The sequence below is a fragment of the Mirounga leonina genome, unplaced genomic scaffold (genome assembly GCF_011800145.1).
Source record: "Mirounga leonina isolate KUSES-001 unplaced genomic scaffold, KU_Mleo_1.0 Mir_151, whole genome shotgun sequence".
Taxonomy (NCBI): domain Eukaryota; kingdom Metazoa; phylum Chordata; class Mammalia; order Carnivora; family Phocidae; genus Mirounga; species Mirounga leonina.
The window spans coordinates 50,283,893-50,301,745 of record NW_023270377.1 but is presented as its reverse complement, the minus strand read 5'-3'; the positions used below and the strand labels follow the sequence as shown (position 1 = coordinate 50,301,745).

Sequence of the window (17,853 nt, the reverse complement as noted above, 5' to 3'; positions counted from 1 at the left end):
TTCATACATAACAAAACCACGATATATAACTTTCTTAAGCATAAAAGTAGCACTTCACGAAGTTTGGTCTTCTCCAGTTTTGACATTCTGACAAATACCAATTACGCGCCTTTCTTTCATCTTCCTCCTCAACTCCTTGGACTTCAGTAAGTCCGCGAGCCCAAGCCGACACTTGTTTTGACGTGGTGAAGAGAGGCACTTGGCCTTTCCACAGTTTTTCTGTGAGAGAAGTTGACAGGAAACAAAGATCGCCAACAAACAAGCAAACAAATCTCGCCCGCTCCGCAGGCCAAGGCGAGGGGGACCCTGCGCCCCACTCCGCGCGCGCCGAGCGACGCTCCGCCCGCGCGCCCCCGGCCGGAAGGGGGCGTGGGACGCCGCCGAGGGAGGGGCGCGCAGACGCGCCGCGGCCGGCCGGGCCCCTGGCGCGTCGGGCGGAGGCGGGAGGCGGAGGCCTAGGGGCGGGGAGCGCGGCCCGGGGGCAGGCCGGCGCTCGTTCTCCGCCGCGCTCGCTCGGGCCACTCGCGCTCCCGCGCCGCGCCGCGCCGGCTTCATGTGAAGCGCCGGCCCTCTGCCCCCTCCCTCCCCTTCCTTCCCTCCCTCCCTCCCGTCCCCTCCTCCTCCTCCTTTTCCTCCTCCTCCGCCCCCTCCCGCGCCGGCTCCCGCTCCCCGGGGCCCCCAGCCCGGCTGGGCGCTGACAGCAGGGGCGGGGGTCCCCGCCGCCGCCGTGTCTCGCGCAGGCTCCGGCTGGGGCAGCGGAGCCCCCGGTGCGGCCATGGACCGGCCTCTGGTGGCGTCGGCGGAGGCGGAGGAGGAACTGGAGTGGCAAGTGGCGAGTCGCAGGAGGAAGGCCTGGGCCAAGTGCCGCGGCTCCTGGCAGGCGTCGGAAACGGAGGACCTGTCCACAGAAGCGACGACGCAGGACGAAGACGAGGACGACGAGGACGACCTCCCGGGCGCGAAGCTGCCGGCGGCGGCGGGGAGAGGTCTGTGCGCCCGGCCGAGTCGTGGCGGGCGGGGGGGACGCGGGGAAGTGCAGGCTGGCTGCGGGGGAAAGTCTCGTGCGCCCTGGGCGACTGCTGTGAGTTCTGGAAGATCCTCCAGGACTTGCTAAGCCGGGGGAGAGGGGACACCTTGGACCTTTAAATGCGCGCGCTTGGCGAGGCGTCTCCAGAGTCAACACAGACACCCCGGTGCCATCTCGTTTCCTTTCAGATGGACACTTAAGACATGTTGCTTAGGCTGCGTTTTAACCCCAGTAGATTTTCCTACATGGCAGTGTCCAGGTTGACCGAGCGGTCGGAGTCCGCCCGGGGTCGGTAACGAGCTGTCCCCTCACTCTGCCCCGCAGGAAACGTGCCCAACGAGAAGATCGCGATATGGCTCAAGGATTGCCGGTGAGTCCTCGCTTTCGCCGCTCGCATCCCAGAGGGAGGTCCGCGGAGATGGCACTCCGGAGCGGAGTCACTAGGGCCGCAGTCCCAGTGGGTCCCGTGGCCGTTGTGAGCTATAAGCCGGAAAGTGAGCCGGCGGATAGTTTCCTCCTCTAAAAGATTAGAAATGGAAGTGCTGTGACCGCTGATTATTTGGTGACCGTGTTGACTTAACAGTTGTTAGGACTTCAGCCCCCGTGCATGATGTTAGCATCAGAGATCAGAGACCTAAAACAAATAATCATGCAGTGTTGTTATTCTTGCCTTGTTTTTATTCGAAAGGATTTTCACATTTCACACAGTATTTTATTTTGCTTTTGTTTTGACGTCTGTATATCTGGCATGGAATGATTTCCCTTTCAAATGTGTTTTAGATGAATTTAGTTTACTTAACAGCACGAACTGGGCTTTAATTTTATTTTTGTGCCTTAATTCTATTTGGACAGCTATAAAACTAACTTTGTTCTTGTAGTTTACTCCTTGGACATGCATTTGTCAGATGGTACTGGAATGCACGAAGGGAAATAGAGCTTTGAAGGCATTCAGACGGCATAAATCTAATTGCTTGCTTTGGCAACTGGTACAAATCTTTGATAAAGTACAAGAGGAGATGAATCATATTGCAAGTAAATCTTACTACAGTAAAAAAGGGCTTGTTTCATATTTTAATTTTTTCCCAATTTATTTTCTACTTGTAAAATCTCATATGAAGAATGTTACTTTTTAATGTGGCTATGGTGTTTGCTTCTGCACACACTTGCCATCTCATTTTGGGCTTTTCTTAACCTTTTGTTCAAGTACCAGAGGTAAGGACGTGTTTTTTGGAGGAAGGAGAAGTGATTTTCATATATGTCAGCTTATTTTTCTAACCTAAACACAGATAAAGTATTGGCTACTACTCCATTGATTTCCCGTTTTGATGAATTACCTGGATTTTTTAGTAACTTTGATGAATTACTAAGCACTCTTCACTGCAGAACTCCTTAACCTTTATTGGGGGTGTCATAGACCCTTTGAGATAATGAAGAAGTATATGGACCTTCTCTCTAAAGGTGCATCAAAAATAATGTTTAACAGCAAGAGAAAAATCACATTGTGTTTACTTAATGATGTATAGGAATTAAGATTATATGCGATCATATCAAGTAGACAGTACGTTTATCTTGTAAGATAAATGCAGTAGGCAAATGTTACTCATCAGACATATCATCTCTGAAAATTCCGAAAGTTTTGTTGCTAATCTTACGTAGGCAGATTCTATAGTCTGCTGCTCCTTCCCTCATAGGTTTCCTGCATAGATTTCCTTCTTGTTCCTTACAGTTGCACCTATTTTGTACAAAAGGGGCATTCATTTGTACCTGGGAAAGCTAAAACAAATAGTCTTGTAATGTTAGCTGTATTATCACAGATTTCACCGCTAGGATATATGCAACTGTAGGTTTTTTTTTTTTTTTTTTTTTTCTGTAACAGTTTAGGATCCTTCTCAGAGTTAGGCATCTACCTACTTTGTACATTATAAGTGATCTAAAGCTAGCTTTTTCCCCTTGATACATTCTCATTTTTTTTTCTTATTGATGTCCATATCCTGAATAAAGATACCATTTGTTATTCCTTTAAGGGGGAGGGGGTGTCCTTTATTTTGATAATCACTTTTTTAACTAAGTGGAAATAAATTGCTTGAATTAACATCTAAGAAAGGATAGTTTTTGAGAGAATTTGGAAGAGAGCTGTTGTAAGAGTGAGAAACTTGTTTCTGAAGGAGAGTGGCAGTTATATTCTCTTTATTTGCCATTTTCTGTTAGGGCACCCACGCACAGAGACATCTGCAGGAGTAAAACAGTGTTTTGTCCTAAGAAAGTAGCCCAGGGAAGAAGAAGGACTTTATAAAGGCGTAAATTCCAGTTTTGTTAAAATATATGCAAAAACTTAGCTCAAAGTTTTTATTGTCTTTATGGTAGTTGTGATTCTTTTACATTTTTCAAAAGCACTAATTTTCAAAGAACTGCCACTGCTTTTATATTTGCTTGCAGAAAGTTTTAACATTAAATTGTCATTTCAATAATATTTTTTGAGACTGATATTTTTATGATCCCATATTTGATGTGAATTTGTAACAGGTATAAACTGTTACTGATGAAAAATTCAAATCACAAAACAGAACTTTCAAAATAAAAGTGTTTCTTAATATAATTTAGTTTTGAGAAAGAAATGAAAAACATTTTCATTTTCACGTTAAAAAATTTCTAAGTTATCTGTGTTTGAACGGGAAGAATGTGAAAGAATTTTAGCAATGGCTGGTTCTTAAGGTTGATTCTCAAGCCAACTTCTTAGTTTTTAGAGTTAAATGAAGATATATGTATTTCATAGTTTAAAAACAGAAAAAAAATCTTAAGCTTCTTCATTTAGACCAAAAAAGATAGTTGGGGTAAGGGAGGCACTGAGAGATGCTCTAAAGTGCTGGTGATAGGTCTGACAGATGAGGTTTAAAAAAACTGTTGAGCCTTATTTCTAACTAGACTCTGACTTTTAAATTTTATTAAAGATTTGTTTTCTTTTCATTCTGTTTCCTGTTTCTAGGGAAGGGATTGAGGGGAGCAGACATTTTCTTAATGCCTTCTGACATTCTCTTTTTCTGTTTTTGTAAAGAAAATGCTAATTAATATCATTTGTAATTACAATTCTTGCTCTTAATTGCTGGCAGATCAGATGTGTGATTAAATCATTCCTGGTGAACTGACTTGAGGATAGGTGTTTGCTTAGTTAGTAGGACATTACTTATGTAATACTCTTGCATTCCTTTTGTGTTTGGGGAGGATAGTTAAACTGTGATTAGAAGCTTGCTTGGCTATGATCCTTTAAATGTAAAGTTGTGCAGTAACAACTCTCCAGATAGCTTTTTAAGACTAAGGTTTATATATTTATGTGGTTTCAGTACCCCTTTGGGAGCCTCGCTGGATGAGCAAAGCAGTAATACGCTCAAGGGTAAGAGAAAGTTGCCTTTCTAAACTTGTTCTTTATGAGAGCCCTACTTAAGAGGGAATGTATACATATGTAAATTATAAAAGTAATGTTCATTTTATAAAATATGCCATTCTGAGAGAAAAGCCAAAAGAAAGAAACCTTGTCATAAACCATAAAACAGTGAATAGTTCAAGCAAATTACTAAACCTTTCCACAGTGTGAAACTCTTTTTTTTGTCTAGTTAGATATTATGAAGATTAATTAAATGTAGAAATATGATATGTAAACATAAGGAAAATATTGAGTGAACTGGGTCAGCTTTAGTGCAGCATTTCTTTGCTTACATTAACTGAAATTGCCATACCTGAAATTTTACCAGCTGTGCAAGACAGAATTGTAAAGTTCAAAGTACAACAAGAATGTGCAGGTAGTGACAAGGCATATAAAAAACACTTATAGTATTAGAAAAGTCTAGCTTGAGCTCCTGACTGTTAAGGGAGGTAAAAAGGAATGATTGCTCCGGGATCTGATTTTCCATGAAACTCTTGGATAAGATGTTAGCTAAATGAGTATCTTCAAAGACATAGTAAGTATAAAATAGCTTGTATCAGGGCTTTTAACAACTTTACCTGGCTGCAAATCATGGTTTGTTTGTGATAAAGTAAAGCTTATACTTGCTTTTTGAAATAATATAATCAGAATAATGAGTACATTCAGGTTTGAAATACTTTATTGTATCTTATTTTTTGCTTGGTCAATTTGCTTTAGCTAAAACTATGATTTTATATGGGGGTCCAGAAGAACAGAACACCAGGATGAGTCTTCTAATGTTTCTTTCAGGTGTGCTTGTGAGAAATGGAGGCAGTTTTGAAGATGATTTGTCTTTGGGAGCTGAAGGTAACATTTGTTTGGAAGAACTGTATTTTTATACAGGTTTAAAATTAAAAAAAAAAAAAAAATTTGAGTGCTTTCAGGTGTACAGTCCTTAGAGCCAAAGTTAAAAGTCTTGACAATGGCTCAGACACACTTTATAGAACCTTTATATGTTAATAATCTAGTTAGAGCTTGTAGGATACATGTAGAAATGGCTCTGAAAACCATTGTGAAATGTCCATGTCTTCCTTGGACTTAATTGCTTAAAGGAACTGTTTAGGGGCAAACAATGGTCATAGAACTGAGGGAAGAATTGCCCCGCCAGAAGGAAGGAAACTTAAATATTTATACATGAGAAGACTAAAGTGAAGCTTATTTTTAGTGTGAGGTAGCCTTATGTCAGACACAGCTGCGGCTTGTCTTTCTCTTTGCATTCAAGTGTCTCCTGTCTTTTCCCCTTCCTCTTTTTCCAGATTTTTAGAACACTAAAGGACAAAAACAAAATAGAGTTATTAGAATTTAATTAGAAATCATTACGCTGATGTCTATTCCAGACTGCAGTAATATTTTAAAAGTGCATTGTGCCATGTTTAAATTTTCACAGATGTTATTATCTAGTCAGTGGATTTATATAGTAAAGTTTTCCACAATGTAGAATTAAACATTTTTATTATTTTATTATTTTACTGGTATTGGGAGATTATTAGTAGCTGTATAGCTGGGTTATGAATGTGTTTTTTATCAAAAAGAACTAAGGATTTTATTAAATCTTTCCAAATTAAATTAAAAATTTTATTGAATCTTTTCAAATTATAAAAGATTTAAAATCTAAATCTTTTAAATTATAATGATGAATGATGAATTTATCCATTGAATGTAGTGTCCTTGATCTTTTACTGTTTTAAGTCAGACTCTATGGTAGATTACTTACTTAGAACCTTCTAACCTTCTAACTCTAGAATATGTGAATATATGAGGTTTTATTATTTCAGTTAATGTGCTTTCAAGGAATAAACTCTGTAAAGAGGTTAAACTTACTGCTTCCCAATTAGTACAGTTGAGCATACTGTCCACCCTTACTAAAATGCATTTCAGTGTTACTGTAAATAGCACTTTTGATATCTGCCTTAATTTCACAATACGGAATTTTTTTTAGACTTTGTTTTTTTTAGAGCAGGGTTAAGTTCACAAAATTGAGGGGAAGGTTTAGAGATTTTCCCTGTACTTCCTGCCTTACCAATGTCTCCCCATTATCAACGTCCCCCACCAGAATGGTGTGATGAACCTGTAACGAGGCATCATCATTACCCGAAGTCCATAGATTACATTGGGGTTCACTCTTGGTCGTACATTCTGTGGTTTAGACAAATGTATAATGACATGTATCTATCATGATATCATAAGTGGATTTTCACTGCCCTAAATATCATTTCTGTTCTACCTGTTCATCCATATTGAGTGAGTTTATTGGAAACCAGAACCTAAAAGGAAGTTCCAGAAAAGAATGGAAATACTGTGTTGTTTTACTGAAAAATTTTCAAGATTATTTTCATTCATTCAGTAAATATTTATTGAATGCTATGTGTTAGGCACCTTTCTGAGTGGATGTACAAAGAAATATAAGAAATTGCCATGACTTTGTAGATCAGAAGTAAAAAAAAAATCTGGTATACTGAAATAGATATGTTTGTAATTATTTTCATTCTTTGTATTTGCTATAAAAGTTAAATGCAGTCAATTTAACTCACTTTAAACTTAACATTAACAATACTTATCTGTTTAAAACTTATAAGTCTAGAATAAAGCTAAAAAGTAATTTTTTTAAGAAAGCTTATTTTGAAATGAGTAGAAATTTTCAAAGTAGATACATGAAAAATTGGTTGTAACTGGGATGAATTTTTAGCCTTTGAAAAACCACAGTAAGAATTTATGTATATTGTTGCCACACTTAAATAATGCTAAATCATGATTTTGCTCTTAAGGTCTTCTCTAGTAACAGCTTTTAAATTTATTAATTAGAATCACATTTACTACAGATGCTGTATATCTTCTTACTATTTGTTTCTAACTATGAAAGAAATTTAATTGGTTATCTGTAAGTCTTTTATTTTAAACATTCAGTGAAGGGTGTAGTTTTACACACTGCTAACAAATGAAAACTGGTTTCCTGAAGCTACTGGTTCTGTTCGTATCGATCTGTATGTTACTTTTAATGATGCAGATTTAATGAACCAAGACAAGGGTTTGGGATATTAGGCATTTAGCTGTAATATTTGGCTAATCTGCTTTCTTGATGACTGTATCACAGTAGTTACTGTTCTAACAATTCTGCTCTGCATTTATTCTTTTACCTGTAGCCAACCACCTCCATGAAACAGATACTCAAATTGAAAACTGGTACGTAGCTGTGCTCTTTGTTCTCTTTTCAAAAATGAAGAACATTTATGAAAATAAGGTTTTATATAATCTAATGTTGTTTATAGCAATAATATCTTGGCCAAAGAGAGAAGACTACAGTTTCATCAGAAAGGGAGAAGTATGAATTCCACTGGATCTGGGAAAAGTAGTGGGACAGTTTCCAGGTAACTTATCTGTAATTATATTACAGTTACATTGTGTTATAGATGACCTACTCACACTTTTTCAGTCTTGGATTTGGCTTGATAGTATGAAATCAAAAAGAATCCAAAATGTTTCATTCATTGCTTTTTAAAAAAAATTAAGATTAAGTAAAAAGCAAATGTGTTTATAATGCTGCTGGAATTCCCGTTATAGTGAGTATTTTGAGCCCTATCAACAACTTGAAAGAGGAAGTCCATAGTGGAATAACTTCTTCAAAAATTCTCCATTTTTTTTAGGGTCTTGAGTTACTGTAACAAAAAATCAGAATAATCCTTTCTAATATAAAGTTTGATATTTAAGCATAGATTTATTTATCTTCAACATATTAAATCAAAGTTCTTCAAAATATATATTAAAATAGGCAAGTACGTGAGCCTGTGGGACCAGTTTACATTGTTATGCAGATTATTGTACTGGAATCTGAGCATTTTCTCTGAAACAAACTGAAATTTTCTTCAGTTCAAGTTTCATCTCTAACATTTTCCTCAGTGAATCTCTGAAGGTGGATTATCACTGATATGAGGAAGAAGAGATAAGAAATGTTTAATTCCCAACAGAATCAGAGCAAGAACTTAACCTTTGAGTAACCCATTCTCTCCATACCTTACTCCTCCTACTTCTGAGTGAAAGTGGTTAGAGAAAATTTGAAAGTAGGCCCCTCCCTCCCTTTCTGAGTTCAGCTTGTTACCTGTATTGCATCTTCAGTGACAGCCAAGATAGCAGAAAACCTCAGTTCTACAGCATGTCCTGTGCTACCAGCTTCCTTGTGTGTTTTTTCCTTTTCATTTCTTTCGTAATCTGTTTATTCCTTATTCTACCTCATCTGTCCTCTAATTGTTTTAGCTGCTTTACTGGGACTCTTAAAATGACAAAAAAAATAAGGTGAGGAAGCATTTTGGGAGTCTTGCTGAGTATCTGCTCAGGGACCAGCTCTTTTTTCCAGTCCTAACAGTTTGAAAGAATGGACTTTTTTTTTTTGAATGGACTCTTTTTAAGACTTCTATATCACATTTAGTACACAGTATATAAAGATGCTGAAATAAATAATGGTGTAAAGAGCAGAAGCTCTTTTTTATAATGTGATGTGACTATAAACTTATTTTATATCTTGATGTTTCTTTTTTTTCTTTTCTTTTCTTTTTTTTTTTGTAGTGTTTCAGAATTGTTGGAACTTTATGAGGAAGATCCTGAAGAAATTCTTTATAATCTTGGATTTGGACGAGATGAACCTGATATTGCTTCTAAAATTCCTTCCAGATTTTTTAATTCATCATCATTTGCCAGAGGGATAGATATTAAAGTGTTTTTGAGTGCTCAAATGCAACGGATGGAAGTAGAAAACCCAAATTATGCTTTAACAAGTAAGGTTTTTAAATATTAACATCCACAGTGAGATGGTCTTATTTTTTTAAAGCCTTACTAATTTTTAGGAATAGCGCTGGAAACTTAATTATTGAAGTTAACACAATAGCTATTTTACTTATTCTGAATTTTTGTTATTCTATTTATAGAAGTTAACTTCCCCCTCCTCATTCTTGACTTAAGTGTTACTGTAACTGACATGTAGAACCTTGTGCTTATCTTAAACTTATCCCCAAATTGCTGATGTTCAAAAAGGAAAGAAGTAGGGGAGTGGCTTGTTACTCTTAAATAAAGTCAGTCAATTTTAGGTGTTTTTCTATAAATCTAAAATAGCATGGCTAATTTGATAATTTTTATTTATATTATATCTTATTTTTCTCTGTTGCACAGAAGTTCCAAAATGGGATCTTAGGTGGTCCTTAGAACAGCTTTAAGAGATCTATAAATCCAATCCTACCTCCTCCCTTCCCCACAATTAGGTATAAAATACAAATTTATGTACATTTTCTTGGCAGAACATTTGCAAGAGTCTTAATGGAGTCAAAGACTTAAAAATAGAATCACAGCTGTAGATCAATAGCCAGTCCATTCTTTTTAATTCAGAGTTGTCATGCTTTGTCCTTCTTTCTGATTTTAAATCATAAAACATAAATTCTTAAATTCTTAAAACATAAATTCTAGTGCTTAGAGTGAAATATCTTCCTCTCTCTTCCCAGTAAATGTAGAGAACTTTTAAATGTTGGATAAGGAAAAAAGTTGTGCTTTTATAATCTTTGTGATCTAAGTTCAATTATTGGCATTCTGGAAAGTACTAATAGTTTAATATATGTATAAATATATAAACAGATAAATATATATATAATTAACATTGTTTCCTTTTTGTAGGTCGTTTCCGTCAAATTGAAGTGCTTACTACCGTGGCCAATGCATTTTCTTCTTTATATTCTCAAGTCTCTGGGACTCCCCTCCAGAGAATTGGAAGTATGTCTTCAGTGACTTCTAACAAGGAGACAGACTCACCTCCACCTTTAACCCGAAGTAACACTGCAAATCGTTTAATGAAAACACTATCAAAACTAAATTTATGTGTTGATAAAACAGAGAAAGGAGAAAGTAGTAGTCCTTTCCCAGCAATTGAAAAAGGAAAGATCCTGAATGTTTCAGTGATGGAAGAAAGTGGCAATAAAAATGATCAAAAGTCTCAAAAAATTGTAAAGAAGAAAGACTCATCTTCTATGTTGGCTACAGTTAAAGAAGAAGTATCAGGTAGTTCAGCATGTGTTATGGAGAATGCTGACATTGATAGACTTTGTGATGAAGCAAATAGTAATTTTAACCAAAAAACTGAAAGTGAACAAAGTGAAGAAACGCAAAGTCATGTGAATACACCGGGTGAGGAATCTGGTATTATGGGATCTGATTTAGGTAACAGTTTTAACATGTCCAGGCACAGTGAGCTGGAAAATGGCAACGAGGTGAAAAGTGTCCATGTGTCCACACATGAAAAAGAGCCATGTGCACCGCTCACGATCCCATCCATAAGAAATATAATGGCACAGCAGAAGGACTCCTTTGAAATGGAAGAGGTGGGTAAAATATCACTGAGACCTGTTTCAAATAATGAGTTAGGAAAAAAATACCAAAAAGATGTTTATAAAACAAAGGTAGCTAATAGATTTATACTAGAAGAAAATCCTCCTAATTTTGACTTTTCAAGTTTTAGTTCTGTGTTTCACCAACCAAGAATTGGTCACAGGACTATGCATCGCCAGGGTAATGTGAGAGTTCATCAGCTCCTCTAGATCCTCTGTCATTCACTGATGATACTTGAACTTTAACCCCCTTTCTCTCTCAGTTTAAGATTTTGATGCCCTGAGAAAGCCCTGAGAGATTATATATATATATATATATATATATATATTTTTTTTTTTTTTTTTTTTTTAAGATTTTATTTATTTATTCATGAGAGACAGAGAGAGAGAGAGAGGCAGAGGGAGAAGCAGGCTCTCAAGGAGCAGGAAGCCCGATGCGGGACTCGATCCCAGGACCCTGAGATCATGACCTGAGCCGAAGGCAGACGCTTAACCATCTGAGCCACCCAGGCGCCCTCTGAGAGATTATATTTAAATTAAAATCAATATTGCATAATAGTTAAAAACACAGCCTCTGAAATCAAGTAGAAGTTTGAGTTCTTTTTTTGCCACTAAATAGCTATGTGCCTTTGGGCACACTTTTCTCAAAGTATCTTAGTGGAAAGGATAAGTTAAGTATGAATAAGGCTTTGAAAAGGATAGGTTTTGGCATGGGACTGGAAAGAACCTGAAGATACTATGTTTCTGAAGGGGAGGATAGGGAACCTCAAGAAAGAAGGTTTGAAACACCACTGAATATGGTTTCTGCAAGCCCAGAAGACCAATGTTTGGTTATTTTTTATTCCTACCTAGAGATATTACTTCATTTACATAAATTTCAAATTGGGCAAGATAAAGAGATGCATTTCGATGAGGTCAACTAAAACTACTTTTGAATGGCCAGAGCTAATACTTATGATTGGCACTGCATAGCTGGAGACAGGAAACTGACGTTTATCAAGACCTACCTTGTGGCAGGCACTTGTACCAGGCCCTTACTTTTCTCTTTAGTCTGTGAGGCAGGCAGTGCTAGTCTTATTTTACACATGAGGAAACTGAGGCACATGAATACTGTTGAAGAGTTACGACCGGAAATTACATAATGTGCAATTTTCTTTTTAAAATTTATTACAGAATAGCATTAGTAATATAGTAGTTACTCCCAGTAATTTTAGAATCACATGCCATATTTTTAGGGAGTTGGAAAATGGGATAATTGATTCTGCCCATAAATGTCCTCTTGGTAAATACTTACCTCTCACATTAGTGAAGATTTTTCATTTATTGCAGAATTTCTGTTGCTGATACAGCTATTTATCTTCTTTGTGGTCTTTGAATTTATCTTTTAATATTTTAATTCTAACTAAAAAATGAAAAGGGAGAGGAGCGGCCCTTTGAAATAGTTTATTTGTAAGCTTCTTTTCCCTTTATTCCTTTACATATTCTTTATATCTCTCCTATTTAGTTTCTAATATATTTCTCATTATAAGTTCATAAGATGACTACTTCATAAATTAAAGCCTCTTTTTGTTCTATTTCACTGTTTGATTCCTTTTGACTTTGTTTTGGTCTGAACATGTCCTACCATTAAGAATTAAAGTGTAACTACTTGCCCTTCATTAGGGCCCCTCTTCTGTGACAGTCAGATATGTCAGTGGGTTTCCTTGTTTTAACTTAATAGCAGAGTATGAAAATTTAAACAGATTATGTTAGATATTTGCAAACCTGATACTGGTGACTCGGATGAGAAGACACTCTTAGACGTTGCTTTTTAATTCCTAGGGTTCCTGAATTTTAAACCATATATTTTTAAAATTATTGCTGTCATACACAGAAGGTCTTTAAAGTGGGGCACCTGGGTAGCTCAGTTGTTAAGCGTCTGCCTTTGGCTCAGGTCATGATCCCAGGGTCCTGGGATTGAGCCCCTCGTCGGGCTCCCTGCTCCACGGAGAGCCTGCTTCTCCCTCTTCCACTCCCCCTGCTTGTGTTCCCTCTCTCACTGTCTATCTCTCTGTCAAATAAATAAATAAAATCTTTGAAAAAAAATAAAAAAAAATAAAGTAAAACATTTGTAAAGTACTAGAGAGATCTGCTTTGGTGGCAGGTTAACATTTAATTTAATGTATGGGGTGTTTTTGTTGTTGTTGTTTTTTGCTCCCTCTACTGGCAAAAGCAATTAATGAAGAAAGTAATGTGGTGGTTGAAGAATAATAGATTTTTGTTTTCAAAAAAAGAATATATGCATATGATCAACCATGGCTGCATTGTAAATATGGGGAATTTTAAGGATAATGAATCCTTGTTTTTCAGATGTATTTAAAACATGGATAAAAACCTTCTAGAACTGTGTTTTTATCCCTTTGGGAACTTTAAAGAGAGCTTGCAGAACAATGGGTAAAGAAAGGAAATAATGTGTTTCTTTAATTTCCTCTCCTCCCAAGTGTGACTTGAATTATACTGACAAATGAAGAGAACAGTCTTACTGAAGCAAACTTTTAGATCCCATTCAAAGTAGGTTGTTGCTGTTTTTCTTTTAGACTCCTTTCCCTTGAGGTTTGATTCCTATTGGGAACTTTCTTCCTGTAAAAACAGCAAATAAACGTTAAGTTAGAGGACACTCCCTTTCTCTCCGTCAACCAGTTCTCAAACAGATTAACTGAATGCCTGCTGCTTTGGGTAGCTAGGTAGGAGAATATGTTGCAGACCTGACTCTGTGCATGAAGCTGCCTAATCCCTCTGAGGCAAAGGTAAGCTCTGACAGTCACCAGGAACAAAGACAGGAAATATTTCAACGTAAGGGGAATTAAATAGATGACAAGACTGACTCAGTCCTTGGAGAGTGAGAGTGATTATTTCTCATGTTAAGAAAAGATAAATAAAGGCCAGAGACTATTTTCAATTAGAAGTCAGTTTGCCTTATAAAAAAAATGTTTTGTAGACTATTTAAAATGTTTGAGTGTGTCTAAAAGTTGTAAAACCCTCCTCTCGAGTTTTCTAATTCTTAATAACTTTCCTAGATAATTCTTGTGTTCTTCTCAAAATAGCTTATTTTTATTTTTTTAAATTTTTTTTTAAAGATTTTATTTATTTGACAGCGAGAGAGACAGCGAGAGAGGGAACACAAGCAGCGGGAGTGGGAGAGGGAGAAGCAGGCTTCTCGCCGAGCAGGGAGCCCGATGCGGGGCTCGATCCCAGGACCCTGGGACCATGACCTGAGCCAAAGGCAGACGCTTAACGACTGAGCCACCCAGGCGCCCCAAAATAGCTTATTTTTAATAAATACATCCTGGTAGCAGTCTAGAGCCATAGATTTATAGAATGAAGGATCCACAGTTAAACCAAAATGATCCTACTCAGTAAGCAATTATTCATCTTTTAGGTGTAAAGGAAAAATTTCTCATACTTAAAAGAAAGAGAGCTTTTAGCTGTTTATTTCTGTAAATGGGTTCTGTGTCTTACTCTACAAATAAATTTATATTCAAATAGAGGTATTATTACTGGAAGTGTATATAATTTTTTAAGCTACTGAAGTCTTAGTGTTTCTAATTCTGTCTCTACACTGATTGTTGATTTAACTACTGTATCTCCTTATTTTTAGTCATTGAGTTTCAGAATTCTTTTTTGTTTTATTTATTGGCCTGAGTTAAAATAATCTGAAATCAGTCAGATACTTGACAGATAGTTAAGTTGTTCCTTTGGCCTTTCAAATTTGACTGTGTTTTGAAGACAAGCATTGTGTCTTAGAATAGAATGCAATAGGATATGAACTCTAACACATGATACATGCACCCATGTCTCTTTGAAGTCCAATTAACCACCAAATTTTATTTGACATTTATCTAAAAGACTTAAATTAACTTTTGTTATATAAGTATTTACCTGACAGTAGAAAATAAACCTTGTAAGTAAAACCTGAAAGGTTTTTTTAAATAAAAATTTGCAACAAATACAGAATAATAAACTAGCACAGAAAGAGATCTTTGAATTCATTCTCTAGTTTCCTCCTTTTACAGATGAGGAAGCATTTTTCCTCCTCTAACATTTGATATTACTTGACAGCAGTGGTTTTCTGTCATCTTTCTGAGGGATATAGTAATGTTCCCTTTGATATCTGTGTCTTACTTGGGGGGGGGCTAAAGGGATGTCAGGGTAGGGAGTCCCTGGATGATAGCAGAGAGAGATCTGTTGTAAATCGTTACCACTTTACTGTTGCAAAATATTTGATCATCCTAAGGACCTGTGAGGTAGGAGTTTTAGTCTTTATTTTTCAGTTTAAAAGAAACTGACATAATTGTCCCAGATAATTCTGATAACTATCTGAAGCCATTTAGCCAGTAAGTGGCATGAATAAGACTTGAATTCAGGTCTTTGTATAAACTTGCTACTTTTGACTACACCATACCACTTGGTAAAGGTCAGACTCGCTGATAGTGTCAGACATTGGACAAAAACTCAAGTCATCTGGTGCCATACTACTTCTTTAGAAAAATAATGCTTTCGGGCGCCTGGGTGGCTCAGTCATTAAGTGTCTGCCTTCGGCTCAGGTCATGATCCCAGGGTCCTGGGATCAAGGCCCACATCGGGCTCCCCGCTCTGCCGGAAGCCTGCTTCTTCCTCTCCCACTCCCCCTGCTTGTGTTCCTGCTCTTGCTATGTCTCTCTCTGTCAAATAAATAAAATCTTTAAAAAAAAAAAAAAGAAAATGCTTTTATTTGAATTTTTTGAGATGTCCTTAAAAATTAGAATTTCTAAAACTCCAGTTTTGATTTTCTTTTTTTAAAACTGCTATACTTATCTCTTTAAACCTTAGAAGAAGGGTTATTTGAGTTAGAACATTCCATGTATTGCAGCTCTATGGAACACAGCACAATAGTGTTGTGCCTGGAAGATGTATATTAGGATAAATGTGATATGTTAAAAAAAACAAAAACAAAAACAAAACCCACCAAAGTAAGGTGCCTGCCGTGGTAGCAGGACATTGATTCACAAAGATAGAGTTTTAATAAATGTTTTGTTAAAACATTTTTTAAAATGAAATAACTTTTAAATATGGGTTTACTTTAAAGCTATTTTCATACAGTTTTAAATCTCAAAATAAATAATTAACACCAATATATAAATAATTAACATCTTACATCAGAGCAATTATCACCATAATTATGTGTTTGCATGTCTTTTTTTTTAGACTATGAGTCTTCTAAGACAGAAACCTCATTTATTCTATTTTATATCCCAGTACCTAGAACAATTAAACAATAAAAAATATTTGCTGAATGAATCAATGATAACTTTCTCCTTAAAGCATTTTTTTGTAATTTTTATTATGATAAGTTTCAAACTTAACCCAGAGATCAAAGAAAATTGTATAGTGAACACCCATTTTCCATTACTCAATTCAGTTATCAGTATTTAGCTATAATTAATTTAATGAAAGGCAATTTGTAGCAAATGACGAGAACACAACTGAGGATTTGAAACTGTTGAGTATCCTGCCACATAAATAAATCCAAGTTTTATTTGCTTCATAATTTTCTGTGCTGTACTCCATCTCAAATTTGACTGCTTTCCTTCACACAACTGTGACCAGTAATAACACATACTAAGCTATGAAATTTAACTGTTACCACTAGCATGTCGTTTTGTTTTCTGTCTTCAAGTGATTAATGATTTTATTGAGTAAGGGGGGAAGAAGAATTCTGACGTTAGTAGTTTTATTAGTAAAAGATGATCCTCTCAGCTTTTCTTTAAGGGCCCTTTTCTTTGAACTAATTAAAGAGTTTGTAGTTTTTGTAGTTTTTTGTTTTTGTTTTGTTTTCCCATAGAGTAGCATTTTGAAAGATAGTATATTAAAGATACATATTCATTAAAGTCATGTTATTTTGTGACTAATTTTATAAATCTAAGGAATAGAATATGTGATAATTCTACATTTAAAAAGAGAGTATAGTTTGGTGTATCATAATGCCCTGCCTAAACTGAGATTCCTAGAATATAATTAAAGAGACATTTGGATTTCTGTTATACTTCTTTGGTCTGTTTGATATTTACTTTAACAGAAAACTCTTTGAAGTAGGGTAGGCTTGAGGAGAGACTAATAATAGACCTTTTGTTGAATATAAAAAGAAAATGCATTTTGTTTCCTTGCATGCATAACAATGGTTTTCCTGTTGAACTTATGTCTGCTGCTTTGAAAAATATATATATAATTTTTCAGTAATAACAAAGAGGTTAGAAACTATTTTACATAATAATTTATAGGTGGTGATTTTAAAAGACCAGTGTGTTTTAGTTCTCAAAAGATTCATAAACCTTGGATTCGTGGAATGTATAGAACAAAGATACCACAAATCAGAGCAGTTTTTTTTTTTTTTTTTAAGATTTTATTTATTTATTTGAGAGAGAGTGTGAGAGAGAGAAAGAGCACAAGAGTGGGGAGCGGGAGAGGGAGAAGCAGACTCCCTGCTGAGCAGGTAGCCTGATGCGGGACTCGATCTCGGGACTCCAGGATCATGACCTGAGCCGAAGGCAGTCGCCCAACCAACTGAGCCACCCAGGCGCCCCAGAGCAGTTTTTAAATTAGGTAATAGTATCTTTAACCTTTGAGATTTTTTTCATGTTTGTCATTCCACTCTCATTCCTGTGGAATATTTCTTATTCATGGATGGGTTCATAGCTCAAAACTACCAGGGTTCTACCTAAAACCTGTTTCCTAATTGCTTTCTCATTTGTTCAAGGTTGAAAACCTTGTTTGGCTAGTTTGCCTACTTTACTAGGATGCTATTTGTTATTTTAAGTACTAATCATTACCGAGTAGTGTTAGGAATTAGGGTCTCTCCCTCTCCAAATGTTTAATCTCAATTTAGAGTTAGTTACATTTGAGTATTTGGGGAATGGGATGGGTGTGGTGAATAAAGAATCTGAAAATTCCTAGATTATGTAGTTGTGCAGATGGGGGGAAAATATCATTAAAAA

At 36.5% G+C, this 17,853-nt stretch overlaps 1 protein-coding gene across 4 annotated transcripts in view; it reads left to right on the top strand.

Moving 5' to 3' along the window:
- Positions 1-636: 636 nt before the first annotated feature.
- The window catches only part of ITPRID2 (ITPR interacting domain containing 2), a 39,155-nt gene continuing 21,938 nt past the window's right edge, over positions 637-17,853 (top strand). For 3 of the 4 annotated variants that reach the window (XM_035007602.1, XM_035007604.1, XM_035007601.1), the window contains exons 1-8: positions 637-986; positions 1,352-1,397; positions 4,366-4,415; positions 5,235-5,291; positions 7,625-7,664; positions 7,751-7,849; positions 9,042-9,250; positions 10,137-10,837. In XM_035007602.1, the coding sequence (XP_034863493.1) occupies positions 776-986; positions 1,352-1,397; positions 4,366-4,415; positions 5,235-5,291; positions 7,625-7,664; positions 7,751-7,849; positions 9,042-9,250; positions 10,137-10,837 (1,413 nt within the window). In that variant the 5' untranslated portion in view covers positions 637-775. The remainder of the gene's footprint in view (positions 987-1,351; positions 1,398-4,365; positions 4,416-5,234; positions 5,292-7,624; positions 7,665-7,750; positions 7,850-9,041; positions 9,251-10,136; positions 10,838-17,853) is intronic. The other variant, XM_035007603.1, reaches the window with a different exon arrangement.